Source organism: Eurytemora carolleeae, unplaced genomic scaffold, assembly GCF_000591075.1.
Source record: "Eurytemora carolleeae unplaced genomic scaffold, Eaff_2.0 scaffold1624, whole genome shotgun sequence".
NCBI lineage: Eukaryota > Metazoa > Arthropoda > Copepoda > Calanoida > Temoridae > Eurytemora > Eurytemora carolleeae.
Window position 1 is genome coordinate 33985 of NW_019398000.1, and position 15567 is coordinate 49551.

Below are 15567 nucleotides of genomic sequence, written 5' to 3' on the forward strand. Positions count from 1 at the left end.
TATTTTATTATAAAACTCTGAACTTTAATATATTTTACCTTAGAATCAATTTTACTGTTTTATGACTGCCATATAATACTTTTCAATATTCTCTTTGGAATCAAAAAGCAAGTTTTGGAAGAAGTTTAAACTATTCACTCACTGTCATTTTTCGCGGGACATCCTGTATCACTTTTTGTATAAGAAAAAGTTAACAAATACAAAGATATCCCCCTTAAAACCGATTTTGTCAACAAATATATGCCATTAAATATATACAGAATTTATTTCAAAAATAATTTATAAGTAAACAATACAACAGAGACATCTACAACTACAATTTAAAATACAAAAAGAACAATTTAGCTTAAATTTAATGCTATGAACCTTAAATCATCTAATTTGAGTTCAGATAATTTACTAAGTTTGGTACGATTTTTAATGTACATTTTTAATTTTCATAAATGTCAGTTACTTTTCCGGGATTTTATTCATATAGAATTAAATTATTTGCATGTTATGAATGAGGAACATGAATCATCTATAATAGTCAAAATATTTACAAGTTTGTCGTTATTACGTCTATTCCATAGACACTGTCGTTGGCAGGGGGATAGTAGCCACCTCGTGGAACACCTGAAACATAGTTAAATAAATCACCGCTATATGGAGACATACATTGTAAAAAGTTAAATAAATCACCGCTCAATTGAGTTAAATATGTGGTACTAAGTTAAATAAATCTCCACTTTATGGAGTTAAATATATGGTAATAAGTTAAATAAATCTCCACTAGATGGAGTTAAATATATGGTAATAAGTTAAATTAATCTCTACTAGATGGAGTGAAATACCAAATACAAAAATATTTTATTCCATTTGTTAGGTATGTTTGCGCGAAGCGAAAATGAAATTTTAAAGGATTTTTTTTTACTGAATTTGGGATAAACAGAAGATTTTTATAGAAAAAAGTAAATAAATTGTGGGGTAAACTAGTTAAAATGTGTTTAAAAAAACTTGCACTGATGTCACTCGCCTAAAGTCTTTGAAATCTCATTCTTTATGCCTTATGGGTAACCCTGTATAATGAATAAAAATCTACCTTATGGCTGTATTTGCTTCTGACAGTTTTCAGGTTCTCCTAGACAAATAAAAAAACAATTAGTTTTCTAGATAATTTCTAGATATAATTCAGAACTATTTTGTAATGGCCTATATTGGTATAACCGCTTGTGGTTTTATTGAGCATATCTAGGAGTTTATGATCTGAGGGAGGGTAAACCTGCTGTATATTACCTTGTGTGGTTTATTGAGCATATCTAGGAGTTTATGATCTGAGGGAGGGTAAACCTGCTGTATATTACCTTGTTTGGTTTATTGAGCATATCTAGGAGTTTATGATCTGAGGGAGGGTATACATGCTGTATATTACCTTGTGTGGTTTATTGAGCATATCTAGTAGTTTATGATCTGAGGAAGGGTAAACCTGCAAGCTGTATATTACCTTGTGTGGTTTATTGAGCATATCTAGGAGTTTATGATCTGAGGGAGTGTAAACCTGCTATATATTACCTTGTGTGGTTTATTGAGCATATCTAGGAGTTTATGAATTTTTCGAGTAAATTCCTCTCTAATATATTCTACTCTCTTTGTTTAAAATATCTGAGAATAAGAAAAGGATCTCTGAGAATTACAGGATTACCCAAAAAGGATGAGACTTCAAAGACGACTGTACGGAACTTATGTTTCCTTATATTTATGATTACCTGAAAGTGAAACTATAAACCTTTTCTTTCTTTTTCAATTAAGACTTATAAAACACTTGAGATCGTCATATTTCACGAGTTTTAAGTCGTTAGTACAATCTCATCCTTTGTGAATAACCCTGTTTGTCAAAATTTGAAACTGAAGGAAATGTCAGAATGTGAAAAAATATCAGAATTTGAATTTGAACGATATCATAGAATTAGCGAATTTTTTTTATATTACAAGAAATGTTCAGATATGTGATCTAAGAATTTAAGAAAATTGACAGGTTTTTTTTTACCTCGCTAGAGTAAGTACAGGCATGGTTACTTTGCATACTCTGCCATATCTTCGGAGAAACCTGAAATTTTAATTATTAATTTTTCATCCAGTAACCTCAGGGACTGTAATCTCAGAGACTGTAATCTCAGGGACTGTAATCTCAGGGACTGTAATTTCAGGGACTGTAATCTCAGGGACTGTAATCATACTTTTAAGAGTCGCTCCATGTAAACATAGCAATGTCCGATTAACAATGGTAACCTTAGAAGCTTTGTCTGATCAAGTATGAATTAGATATCAATGTTTATGAATTTGAAACCTGATAAATTTCCACAATACTAGACAGATAAAGGGGTCTAGGGCACTGTGAAATTGACATCCACATCATTTTGAGTAAATTGATGCCAAAACGTGCAAGAAAAATTATTTAAGTCCAAACTTTACAACCTAAAGAGAAGTATTTATAATATATGCCCCCCCCCCCCAAATAAAAGAGGTAAAAGATAAATTATTTCAAAAGAAGTTTAAGAAAAAAATCGGAATATAATTAATTAAATAATTTATTTTCCCCAAGTTAGCAATCAAATCCAATTTTGATAAATTTGATTTACGCTAAAACTTGACAGCATGAAAAAATTAAACAAAAAGGTAAAAACGGTTAATAAGGTAAATTATTTCCAAATAAGAAAAAAATTTGAAGTATTTATTTTTCTCAAGTAAGCAATAGACCGCAATTAAATTTTGGAAAAAAGGGCTGAAAAAGAAGATGGTTTTAACGAAAAATATTCCTGTATATTCTGTACCTGTATGAGAGGGAGAATCCTAGATCGAACCCGACCACGCTCAGCATCTTCCTCTCCAGTCTCATGATCTGGTCCCTTGTGTAGGCATCGTCACATACATACAGGAAATCATCAACCATTGGAGGAATACGTTCATCAACCTAATATATAGATCAATATATCAACCATTGGAGGGATACGTTCATCAACCTAATGTATAGATCAATATATCAACCATTGGAGGAATACGTTCACCAACCTAATGTATAGATCAATATATCAACCATTGGAGGGATACGTTCATCAACTTAATGTATAGATCAATATATCAACCATTGGAGGGATACGTTAATCAACCTGATGTATAGATCAATATATTAACCATTAGAGGGATGCGTTCATCAACCTAATAATGTATAGATCAATATATCAACCATTGGAGGGATTTGTTCATCAACCTAATATATAGATCAATATATCAACCATTGGAGGAATACGTTCATCAACCTAATGTATACATCAATATATCAACCATTGGAGGGATACGTTTATCAACCTAATATATAGATCAATATATCAACCATTGGAGGAATAAGTTTATCAACTTAATATATAGATCAATATATCAACCATTGGAAGATACATTTATCAACCTAATATATAGATCAATATATCAACCATTGGAGGGATACGTTTATATTTAAAGAGAAATATCTAGAAGTTTCCAGAATAAACAATTGTTTGTAAAGCGTTTACAAAAATTACATTATTTGATATATTGTTGTAATCATTATTCACCTTGCTTGCAATCAGACAGGCTGTAGCTCCAACTAACTGTAAATCTTCCTTCTTCACCTAGAACAAAAATATCATTATTATATCAATTATAAATGTAAGCTATCGCTGGCCAATAGGCTGCACCAAATTGGGTAAACCATTTCAGGGAACCCTTGAGCTACCCAAAAGTGTGACAAAGGATATAAAAATTCGAATATTTGGTGAAAATTTAATCTATTTTTAGGTTCAAATTTCATGGGCGACGCCGGTCACCTCAGATAATTTATTGTGAAGATGTACATTGTACAATATACAACTCTTCTCATGGAATAAACTCAACTTCTGTTTTCTGATTACAATCAACAATTTTAAACTAAGCTTTTCTTTTACTATGCCAAATTTCGACCTTATAGCATAACAAAAAAAAAGACGAATCATAACGATTAACTATACTAGATCAAATTGGCTGAATTTTTTGTTAAGTAAACCCATTGGGTATTGGGGGTACTATTGGGGCAACAGGCTTAAATATTTCTATTTAAATTATTTTCTTTTTCCCCCCCAAGTTCATTTTAAAATCCAATGGGAAACCCTGGGTACTTCAACTTGAGTTACCTGTTTCTTAGAAAGATAAAGGTCTGTTAATTTTACAGCAGTGTACAGAGTCTCGTGGTTCAGTTCAAAACTCTCCTGGACCTAGACAATCATACTGTTCATTGTTCAAGACAGATTCTTTATCATCAACACTGAGAATGCGGGATATCATAACATGTAAATCCACGATATGAGAAATTACAAAAAAAAACTAGAGATCCAGAGCTGAAAACTTTAGAATGGTGGATATCGAGATCAATGCTTGATCTCCTCTTTTTCTTAATCTCCAAATTAAATAATGCTTGTTATTAATCTCCAGATTAATTAAGCGATCGGCATTAAGGATATCCCATTCTAAAGTTTTCAGCTCAGGTCATAAACATGTCTAAGATTTACTGATTTTTTAACAAAAGAAGAAATTTAAGAAATTTTATTCCTTTTTTTACGCTTAAATTCATACTAAAAATAAGAATTTTTGTTCGATAATCTCTTTTTGTTTCAACAGTCCAGATTTGGGTTTTGTTTTTGCTTTTGCAGTTTTTTGTTGATATTTTAATCCAGGAAGCTAAAATGTTGCGGATGCTGTTGATGATAGATTTTTTAAACATCAAAAAATGTATATCCTCGAAGAGAAAGATTACAAGAGAAAAACTAGAAAATCTTCAACAAGCGATGGAACAGGACGTCTACTACACTTCTTAGAGAACTTTAAATTTCAAAATAAATAATTTTTTTTTTTGCATTGGTAACCGTACCGTATCGCAGAAAAGGGTAAAAATGAAAAGAATGAGACGAAAACTAAAAAAGAAAGTTTAAACATTTTCTATTTTCACTCATATTGCTGTATTATAGCTGTTGTATTTACTGTCATATGGTTGGGAGGGAGGGTTTTGAGATTAAGAATAACCTTACCTCAACCAACCAATCAACAAGAATAGCTCGCATGGGCTCAGTGAGTTCCTTCTAGAAATAATTAAATGGTTTAAATTAATACTTCCTGTGTGAGTTTAAAACTACAATATTATTTATAATTATGATATATAAATAAGAAAACAGAAGTTCCTTCTTATAGTTGTCGTATTTAGTAAATTAGTTAGTATGTGTACTTTGTAACATTTACTTGATGTAGTATTTTAGTGATATCCAATCCATGAATCTTTTGACTAGAATGACGACATTCAAGTAATTAAAGTATTTGATGTTAATATTTTTACCAAATAGATTATCAAGCACAATAGGTGGCAACAGAGAAATGAACCAATTATACAGGACGTCACAAGTGTCAAATATAACAAGAAAAACGAAATTGTCTGACATTAGTTGCCATGCTTTCCAAGATTAAATAAAAAAGTGTAAAAACAGAAACTAAAGAACACATAAAATGGCACTTATTTTACTGTAAGAAAAGCACTTTGTCGGACACCAAAACTGAATTGACACTTGTGACGACAGAATACAACTGTACTGAGAGTGTACAAATTCTACGTTGCCATCTATTGCACTAGAATCTATTTAATTTTTAAAAATTACCATTAATTATAAATTATGACAAATGGGTTTGCACAACAAGTTTAATAAGTATCTAGTAAAAAATAGTGTAATTTAAAACATTTTTGTACATAATGTAATTAATATTGTGGTACCCACAACAGAAACAGTTGGGTTGGTAGTTTTCATATATCCTTCTTTATATCTTAAACTTATAATTAGATCTTTATTTTGAATTAATATGCAGAAAAAAACTCAGAAAATTGTGACAAGATTGCCAGCTTTGTTCTTCCTTTAAAGCGTGTATTTAAGTGACCCTACATCAAAAGATGACAATGCCCGATTTACAACGGTATCCTTGATTGCTTAGTCTGATCAAGTATAAATTAGATATCAATGTTTTTGTTTCTTTAAACCGTTTATTTTCATTTGTGGTTTCTCTGTTGTCTGATAAAGTATGAATTAGATAAAGATGTTTACTCTACAAAAGTGACATGCGCGCATTTCTTCTCCAGGAAAACAGTTTTAAACCTAGAAAATCGACAATTTATTACAAATTGGTGACCAGACGAAGTCTTTTATGTGTACTGAGAGTTGTGAATCGGGCCATGCCATCGTTGCATGGAGGGTCACTTCAAGTTACGCTTACAGTCCCTTTAATACTGTTAAAATTGCTTAAAATACCTGGGCTGAAATATAATCAGGAATCTTGAACAATGGCTCACGGTCCTAAAACAGATAAAAGTGTATTCAAAAGTTGAGAAAAATTTAAAATTTATTTTTTTACCCCTCTGGCCTTTTTCCTTTTAAAAAATCTGGTAAGCAGCAATTTTGATTGAATCCCGCTAATCTAAAAACTTAGCTATACAAGTCCATGATCTTGTGTTCTTGTGTTCCGCTAAAAATATGAAAGGGAGTGTTTGCAAAAAATGAAAGGGGGTATAGGCTTACGGCGAAAAATAAGCGCTTTTGATCGCTACTAATCTTACTTCTATCTGTTGCGTTTATAAGGAGAAAATTGTTAAAAACGACTCACACCGAAGAACACAGCGTCCATACAAATTCGGAAAGTTGCAACAGTCAACTCCAGGGTGGCCAAAACTTTTTTGAACCCATCCGTACAAAAATCCGTACATTTTCAGAAGAAATCCGTACAATCCGTACAATTTTCGAAAAACAATCCGTACAATCCGTACAATTTTTTTTTTAAAAAATCCGTACAATCCGTACAATTTGAAAACAAATCCGTACAATCCGTACAATCCGTACAATTTTAGGGTTAAAAAAAATCAATCCGTACAATCCGAACAATCCGTACAGTCCGTACATTTTGGCCACCCTGCAACTCGGATCGTAAAATTATCGTAAAAAAGGTACACTCGGATCGTAAAATGATCAATTTAATTCCAAACAAATCATTCAGATATTACAAACAATAATCATCGATAATTTTTCGACGCATTCTTAAATAGTTAATATTTCATAATATTTTTTTAAAAATAATATTTCGCTGGCGCTTGATTTTTAAACATTCCTGGAAAAATTGAAAATGATGTCTTCATTATCAAAAATCCTCGAAACAGGAATACATGATTTTAAAAGTAACTCTCAGATCATGAAAAATCTTTTAAGTCGCAATTCCTTTAGGTCTCTATAAATCAAAACTCATCCCTCCCGGAGTTACTTCTTGAAAACAAAAAGCCTTGATGAATAGCGAGAAGTGGTTGAACTATGTAGACGTAGATGAACTACTCTTCTGTGGCGGTTAAAGATGAATTAAAGTGGTTCAACTTTGTCCACGTGGGTGAAATTATTTCAATTTCAAAGTTTAGGTCCCAGCATACCTAGAAAATTCAGGCCAGATCTGAACCACTAGATCCCATTTTGACCAGGGCAAGTGGGATGGCTCAACCCTGTTTTCATTGTATTATAACCTACAGGTCGTTTTACTTTGTCTGTAGGTTGATTGATAATAATAATACCTTGTAATATTGGAAGGTCTGAAGAACGTATTCCGCATGCTGGGATGGGTCTCCATAAGTCTCGAGGTCAAAATCAACAACGCCTAAAAGTGTTATTCTTCATATGTTTTAGAGTCTAGGTATTTTGAACAATTGACAAAACGAATGACTTATCAGCGGTTTTATGCTATAGTGAATGAGCTATGGGTGACTGGGTGAGTGAGTTAGTAGTTTAATTAATTAGTGTATGAGTGAGTTAATAGCTAGTAAGCTACTGTGTGCACATTATTGTGCTAGTACGTGTATCAGTTAGAAAAATAGTGTGAGTCTATAGTGTAATTTAATGAACTAGCGTGTGTGAATTAGTGAGCTAGTTTGTTTGATCCAAAAATTAAGAATTTATAAGTTTTCACCACTTGACTTCATTTATAAGTTTCCAACTCTGAAAACTAAAAACATACCTTCAGGTGGAGTTTTCCTTGGTGGGGAGATAATTTTAAAATCCTGAGGTATTTCTTCAGTCGGGGGTCCGGAGGATACCTTTAACAAATTATTTAAAAGTTTGCTAATGATTAGTTTGAAAAAAAGAAGATTATTAGACATTTAGTGATATACGAAAAAAGTTGAAATGGATGAAAAAATAAGTTTTGAAAGTTTTATCAGATCAGTAATGTAGAACATATAGTCGTTTTACAAGGTTTTTAATTGGGATAATTGGCATATGTTTTACTGCAGTAGCTAAGAGAAAGCACATATGAAAATAATTAGAATTTGGGTAATTTCCTAGTATACGATTTTTGGACCACGCCCCCCCCCCATCCTATCAATTTTGTACATGGATCTTTAATGTAAGACATGTGGCCGCAGCACTCGGCCCCCTAGCCTGTCCTAGCCGCAGCGCTCGGCCCGGAAAGTGTCTTAACTTAACCTAACCCGTAGCCGCAGCACTCGGCCCCCTAGCATGTCCTAGCCGCAGCGCTCGGCCCAGAAAGTGTCTTGTCTTAACCTAACCTAACCCTAAATAAAGAAAGTGTCATAACTTGACATAACCCGTGGCCGCAGCGCTCGGCCCAGAAAGTGTCTTAACCTAAACTAACCATAAATAATAAAAAAAAATAAAAAATAACAAATTTGCTGAAAAATAAGTGGTCATGTACAAAATTGATAGGAGGGGGGGGGGGGGGTCCAAAAATCGTATACTAGGACGGACCCGAATTTGCAATTATAAACATTAATATCTATATCCTGTTTAAATACTTTGCTTGTCTGTCTATCTGTTTATTAGTGTCCAATAAACGTCAAAACGGCTGAACTGCTCATATGACCGCAGGGAAGGTTTGTAAATGCTCAAAATTACAAAATTTGAGATTTGTCAAATTTTGAAAATCCTCGAACGAATTTTGCTGTCCTTATTTTATATTGTACACAGTAAAAATGCTCACAGATCTGAAAGAGACAATTAAAATTTAAATAAAAGTTTAACCTGTCTCACCGTGTTGTTGGGAGAGGAGTCTAGTTCGCAAACCAGTAGTTCCTCGGAGGAACTCGAAAGATTTTCTAAAAAAAAATATTCCTCATGAATTTGAGTTTTTTGTTTCATAATCAATTTTTTCTTTCAATCAGTGCTTAGGATCCTGATCCGTTAGATCCGAAAGATTTTGACCTCCTGGATCCGGAAACATATGCAGATCCCCATGGGGCAAAATTTAAAAAAAAAAATGAAAAAAAACTTTTATTATCTCAAACCCCAAATCTGAACTGTTCAAAAAAAAAGAGAGATTATAAAAATTTCCTGGTCTCTAGATGGTTCAAAAAGTTTTAGCATAAAAATAAGCGAAAAAAAGAAGAAAAGTAAGTTGACAATTTTGCTTTTTTAAACTTAAGTAAATCTTGAAGAAATGTTCATGACTTGGCTCCAGATCTATTTTTTCCCAGTGCGGATCCGCATCAAAATTGAATGGTTCCTAAGCACTGCTTTCCTCAACTTATTCTTTTTAAAGAAATATCAAGGAATGCATATGCTTATGATACTCCGGATATAACCCCTTATATAAATTGCTGATATGTATCCTATGCCTATGGCATGACAACTATGGCATCAACTGTTTAGAAATCATCCATAACGAATCTTGTGCTGAAGTTTGGTTTTGTTACTGTAACAAAACCATAGCACAAAATATTAATCTGGACTCAAAAGAAGGGCTGTAAGGGTAATTTTAAGAGACCCTCAATGCAAAAATGGCAATGTCCGATTTACTAAAGTACCCTTAAAAGCTTTTGTTTGAACAAGAGTTAATTAGATGTTTTTGACTTTTAACCATTCATTATTATTAGCGGTTTCTCTGCATTTGTGACTTTAGCATTTCTTGCTTGTAAGAAATAATGGAGTAATTCACAGAAATCAACACTTTTTGCTTTATTTGCACGGAGAGTCACATTAAATTACACTTACAGTCATTTATAAGAAGTCTACAACAAAGCTGTATTAATTACCTTCGATGCTCTTCTCCGCCTTGTTTTCAGTCTTATTCTCTTCTTTACTCTCAATCTTCTCAGTTTTATCAGTTTTCTTCCGGAAACTTTGTCGCAGCATGCTTGTCTTAGTCTCCCGGACCTAATGCATGAATGCATGAATGCACCAATACACCAATTAACCAATGAATCAATGAATCAATATATCAGTCAATCAACCTATCAGTAGGGAAAAAATGACAGGCAAGTTTTTATTTCTACTTTGTTCGCCCCATGCAAACATTCCATACAAAGATGAAAAAATTAGTTCTGAGAAGAGGGAACCTCCTTACCCAACCGTCATGAATTTATACCTTAAGTCCTCCTTTAGCGACAATGTTAGTCAGTCCTTTTTTCATCTGGTTCTTCAGATTTGATGCATTACCTCCGCCTAAATTAATTTTAGTTTCAACAGATATTCAATCATTTTTAGGTCCCAAAATATACAGGATAGAGCACCATTTTTTTTCTCGTAAAGGTGCGAATATAAGTCTCACTTAAAAGTTGAAGTGTTAGTATGATTAAATTATAAAATAAACAGCAACAAGTAGATGAAATATGAAATAAACAGCAACAAGTAGATGAAATATGAAATAAACAGCAACAAGTAGATGAATTATGAAATAAACAGCAACAAGTAGATGAATTATGAAATAAACAACAAGTAGATGAATTATAAAATAAACAGCAACAAGTAGATGAATTATAAAATAAACAACAACAAGTAGATGAATTATAAAATAAACAGCAACAAGTAGATGAATTATAAAATAAACAGCAACAAGTAGATGAATTATAAAAACAGCAACAAGTAGATGAATTATAAAATAAACAGCAACAAGTAGATGAATTATAAAATAAACAGCAACAAGTAAATGAATTATGAAATAAACAGCAACAAGTAGATGAAATAAACAGCAACAAGTAGATGAATTACGTATGGCAAGCTCGGCTACTGCTATCGGCACCATTGGCAACTCTATCCATTTCTAGTTCAACTACTTCTCAATATTTATTAATTTCGACCTTTATACAATTCAACCCAGAACTGACATTTTTTCAATGGGGTTTAGACTAATATACCTAAATCTCGGTATTTGTAAAAGAAATAGCTATAAAATATTCGGAAACAGTTTATAAGAGCTCCATGTAACTATTTAACTAAAAAACTAAGTATCTGCAGCATTCCCTTATCAGTAGGTTTAGAAAATGACATTTTATTATTTCTTTCAGAGTCTCTGAAGTTCTGTGTAAAACTGTATACAAAATCTGCAAGACAATAATAATTTTAAATCAAATGTAATTCTTNGTAATTTCTCCGAGTGCGGCTCGTTTACTGATCGCCATATTTTCTGCGTCTTCTCCTGCTTTCCTCTTCCCGCCGCCGGTCATATTTTTACCTAGACAATAGACATCACAAAATTATTAAAAAACAAGACTAAGAATTTTGTAAATTACAAAATTGTGGTATTATGGAGATTTAAAATGGCGATTATTACTTCCAGGTCAGATTTAACTAACACTAACAGGAAAGTTTATCTCAGGATTTCTTAGTATTTTAGTAAAACTAATAATTAGCTTTTGAAATAAACAAATAATATATTTATAATAATAAAAATGTTTGTTTAGTGTTTACAAATCCTGAAAACCGTTAACATGTGAAGGATTCATATTGTAGTAAAACATTCAAGAATGAAACAGGAAAATGCGCGGTTTGAATTTAAATGTCCGTTATTTGCGCAGGCGCAGGTCGAACAGGGGTAATATTTCTCACATAATTTTTAAAATAAATATCAACCTTTTTTGATCAATAAAATGTTTCATTAACTCAAAAAATTAATTTTAATATAGTTTTTTTTAACAGCCCTGAACGGTAAGCATCTGAAATTTCTAGAACAGGGGGAAAGCCACTTAATGTTTCTAAAATTTTAACTGATGATTAAACAATATAGAAAAAAATATATATTCAATCAAATCCAATCTATTTAAAAATTGATCAAAAAATAGAAATCATTGCATTTCCCTGAAAATATTTTTAATTTCTGATGTCGTCTTTTTAAACATGTCAAATAATTCTTTCGAAATACCGTTAAATTAAGTCAATAATAAACAAGCAATTGGAATAAAATAATAAATAAAGAGTCTCAAGGGGAAAGAATAAAAGATTATTCAAATATCGGGCAGAATAAATCATAAATGTAGTCTTTTGTACTTTTTTTCATGTGGAACACTGTAAGTCAGTTACTATTTTGCTCCATTTGTCAGATTTGTCATTAGATACAGAAGGTTACCTAGACAATGAACGAGACGATTCTTCAGATACGATTGTACGGAATATGTATAGGTCCGTTTTCTTACACATTCAGGGCTCTTTCTCGGCCAAAACTGGTTTACTATGCTTAATCAGATAGTAACCCATATAAATTCTCTATTAAATGCAGAATGGGTCGTCTTTACATGTCTCATCCTTTGCACGTAACCCTGTATCTGTTAAAGATCTCTCAGTTGTCATCTTTAAAGTAAAACTCTCTATATCTTATATAACACGTAGTTCGTACAGTGCATCCCTTTTTTTACTGGTAAACAGGGACCGTAAGCGTACTATCAGATGATAATGTCCGATTGACAACTGAACCTTTTAAGGTTTGTCTAGTCAAGTTTGGATTAGATACATGTGGAACCCTTAATAACGAATACATCGAAAGAATTCATCAAATGTCGTATTCTTCACTTTCTAATAATGGAATGTTGCAGATATTTAGTTTTTTTTTAATTAAATGATAATATGGAGCTCTTTAAAACTATTTCCATATATTCATGGCTATTTATTTATTTTCGCAAATATTGAAATTTACGTAATATAAAACTCATTGAAAGTTGTCAAGACGACATTTGATAAATTCTTCCGATGTATTCGTTATTAAGGGTTTCACTGTATAAAAACTGATTATTTTCAATTGTAATTTCTCTACAAAAGTGACAATTGCGCATTTCTACCGCAGGAAAACATATAGGTGTATCTGATATCGCTATTTTTTAAAATGTTTTTTAACAAAAATTTTTTTGTTTCTTTAAAAAAAGATCATTTTTTAAGTTAGTTTGAACAAATTATATAGAAATCGTTCATTTAAACGATTTAAAATCCTTCGTTTTTTAAGAACATCATTTTTGTAATTTCTCAGGACGATCCAAGTCTTTCGTCCATCTTTCGTTTATTTCTGAAAGACACCATTGTTAATCAAAAATTTAGTTCTTTCACAGAAACAATGCCCATCTCTACTTCTGTACATATCCAAGCACATCAAGACTTAATTATTGTACCACTTATCCTCTATTTATGTCCAGTATCTACGATGTTAGAAAAAGAAAGAAAATCATTTAGTTCGTAATATAATATCAAATAACTGACATCTTTAATTTCTAACATTTTGTAGAAAATATAATACTGGTACACATATAAAAACCCAATTTTTCTTAATGATTTATCGGGTTTCTTTAATTTCTTTATTTTTTAATTTTTTTTCTTCTAAATTTTTTTTTAGTTTTTAATTTTTCAATTCTTAAAATTTATTCACTTTCCTTTCTAAAAATTATAAACTTTTAACAAATAGAAATTACATGTTTTTTCCGAATCTTTTTAAAAGTTAAACAATTAATCGTAAAATAATCAGTTATAACCATAAAAATCTAAATAAATGTTCTTTTTAGGAGATATCGGCAAAACTCTTCAACGCATGTTAAAGTTAATTGTTAATTTCATTTGATAAATTTTAGTGATATTCTGCAACCGACTTTTTGTTGAATTTAGGATCAGGGGCGTACGAGGGCTTTTGTTTAGGGGGGGGCATAATGTGCGCGCGTAAGCATAGTTTCCTTTTAATTTTGTATTTTCCAGGGGGGGCAGGACCCCGCCTGGAACTCTCAGGGGGGGCAAGAGGACTACTACCCCCCTAGGTACGCCACTGTGTCTGGCCTAAGGAAGGGAAATGCAAGCAGATGTAATATTAAAATAGCCTTCCCCATGGGTGCCCCCCCTCAGCCTCTCAGGGGGGGCACGCGTAGAGGGGGGCGGGGGGGCGCGGCCCCCCCCTCGTACGCCCCTGTTTAGGATGCATCAAAACTAGGTTTGTAAGGGGGGCGCAATTCTAAAATTTAATTGAATTGCAATCCTAAATTCATCACAATGTGAAAAAGTAATTGACATTCCTAAATTTAGTTGAGAAGACGTAATCTATTATCTCTCTCGGAAAAATTAATTATTTTCAATTGTGAATTCTCTTTATACATCGATAGCTATTCAAAATTTCACATTTTTTCGCATTCCGTTCTAAGAAAAACAAATTTTACGAAATTCCGAATCGTTTTTGCTTCTTTTCGAAAAATTCATTTTTCGCGACAAAGTTTGAAAAATAAGAAAGAAAACTTTTGAAAACCCTACGTGAATAAATATAATAAATCAAATCTTTATTTTCAACAAAATTAGTAAATAACAATAATAATATTTATGTTTAAAGTTATTGGACAAAAAGTAATATTTTAAAGTAAGTAATGAAATGGGTTCACTGGAACTTTAACGTAAAACAAGGAATCAGAATATGAACAAAATTAGAACAAAATTAGAAAAAAATTAGAACAAAATTAGAATAAGCGGTTTACAAAGAAAAAAAAAGAAGGAATGTAGCAAAAAAGAATAAAACTTGGAAAAGGAAAGAAAGATACAAAAAAAGAAAGTTAGTATAATAAAAAACCTAAAAAATAAAGAAAGATAAAAAGAAAAGAAGCTGGAAAAAGTAAGGAAGCTAGAAAAAGAAAGGAAGCTGGAAAAAGTAAAGAAGCTGGAAAAAGAAAGGAAGCTGGAAAAAGAAAGGAAGCTGGAAAAAAAGAAAGGAAACTGGAAAAGAAGGGAAGCTGGAAAAAGAAAGGAAGTTGGAAAAAGAAAGGAAGCTGGAAAAAGAAAGGAAGCTGGAAAAAGAAAGGAAGCTGGAAAAAGTAAGGAAGCTGGAAAAATAAAAGAAGCTGGAAAAAGAAAGGAAGCTGGAAAAAGAAAAGAAGCTATAAAAAGAAGGAAGCTGGAAAAAGAAAGAAAGCTGGAAAAAGAAAGAAAGCTGGAAAAAAGAAAGAAAGCTGGAAAAAGAAAGGAAGCTAGAAAAAGAAAGGAAGCCAAAATAAGAAAGGAAGGTAGAAAAAGAAAGGAAGCTAGCAAAAGAAAGGAAGCTAGAAAAAGAAAGGAAGCTAGAAAAAGAAAGGAAGCTAGAAAAAGAAAGGAAGCTAGAAAAAGAAAGGAAGCTAGAAAAAGAAAGGAAACTGGAAAAAGAAGAGAAGCTAGATAAAAAGGAAGCTGGAAAAAGAAAGATAGCTGGAAAAAGAAAGGAAGCTGGAAAAAGAAAGGAAGCTGGAAAAAGAAAGGAAGCTGGAAAAAGAAAGGAAGCTAGAAAAAGAAAGGAAGC

At 32.0% G+C, this 15567-nt stretch overlaps 1 protein-coding gene and 1 long non-coding RNA gene across 3 annotated transcripts; both read right to left on the reverse strand.

Annotated features, from left to right (window-relative positions):
• Positions 1–480: 480 nt before the first annotated feature.
• On the reverse strand, positions 481–1590 carry LOC111716559 (uncharacterized). Of its 2 annotated transcripts, none has more exons than XR_002768530.1 (3): positions 1552–1590; positions 1082–1120; positions 481–615 (listed from the first exon to the last, which is right to left on the reverse strand). It is a non-coding gene; the product is annotated as an uncharacterized LOC111716559 (long non-coding RNA). The 2 variants fall into 2 exon arrangements; XR_002768529.1 differs by lacking the exon at positions 1552–1590 and adding an exon at positions 1276–1340.
• A 412-nt stretch (positions 1591–2002) lies between these two features.
• Positions 2003–10521, reverse strand: LOC111716562 (G2/mitotic-specific cyclin-B3). The gene is made up of 11 exons (XM_023492049.1): positions 10435–10521; positions 10103–10223; positions 9093–9166; positions 8071–8149; positions 7631–7713; positions 6333–6377; positions 5073–5123; positions 4182–4262; positions 3588–3644; positions 2811–2950; positions 2003–2086 (listed from the first exon to the last, which is right to left on the reverse strand). Exons 1-11 carry the CDS (start codon positions 10477–10479, stop codon positions 2023–2025), a joined length of 840 nt encoding a protein of 279 aa, XP_023347817.1. The 5' UTR covers positions 10480–10521; the 3' UTR covers positions 2003–2022.
• Positions 10522–15567: the final 5046 nt, after the last annotated feature.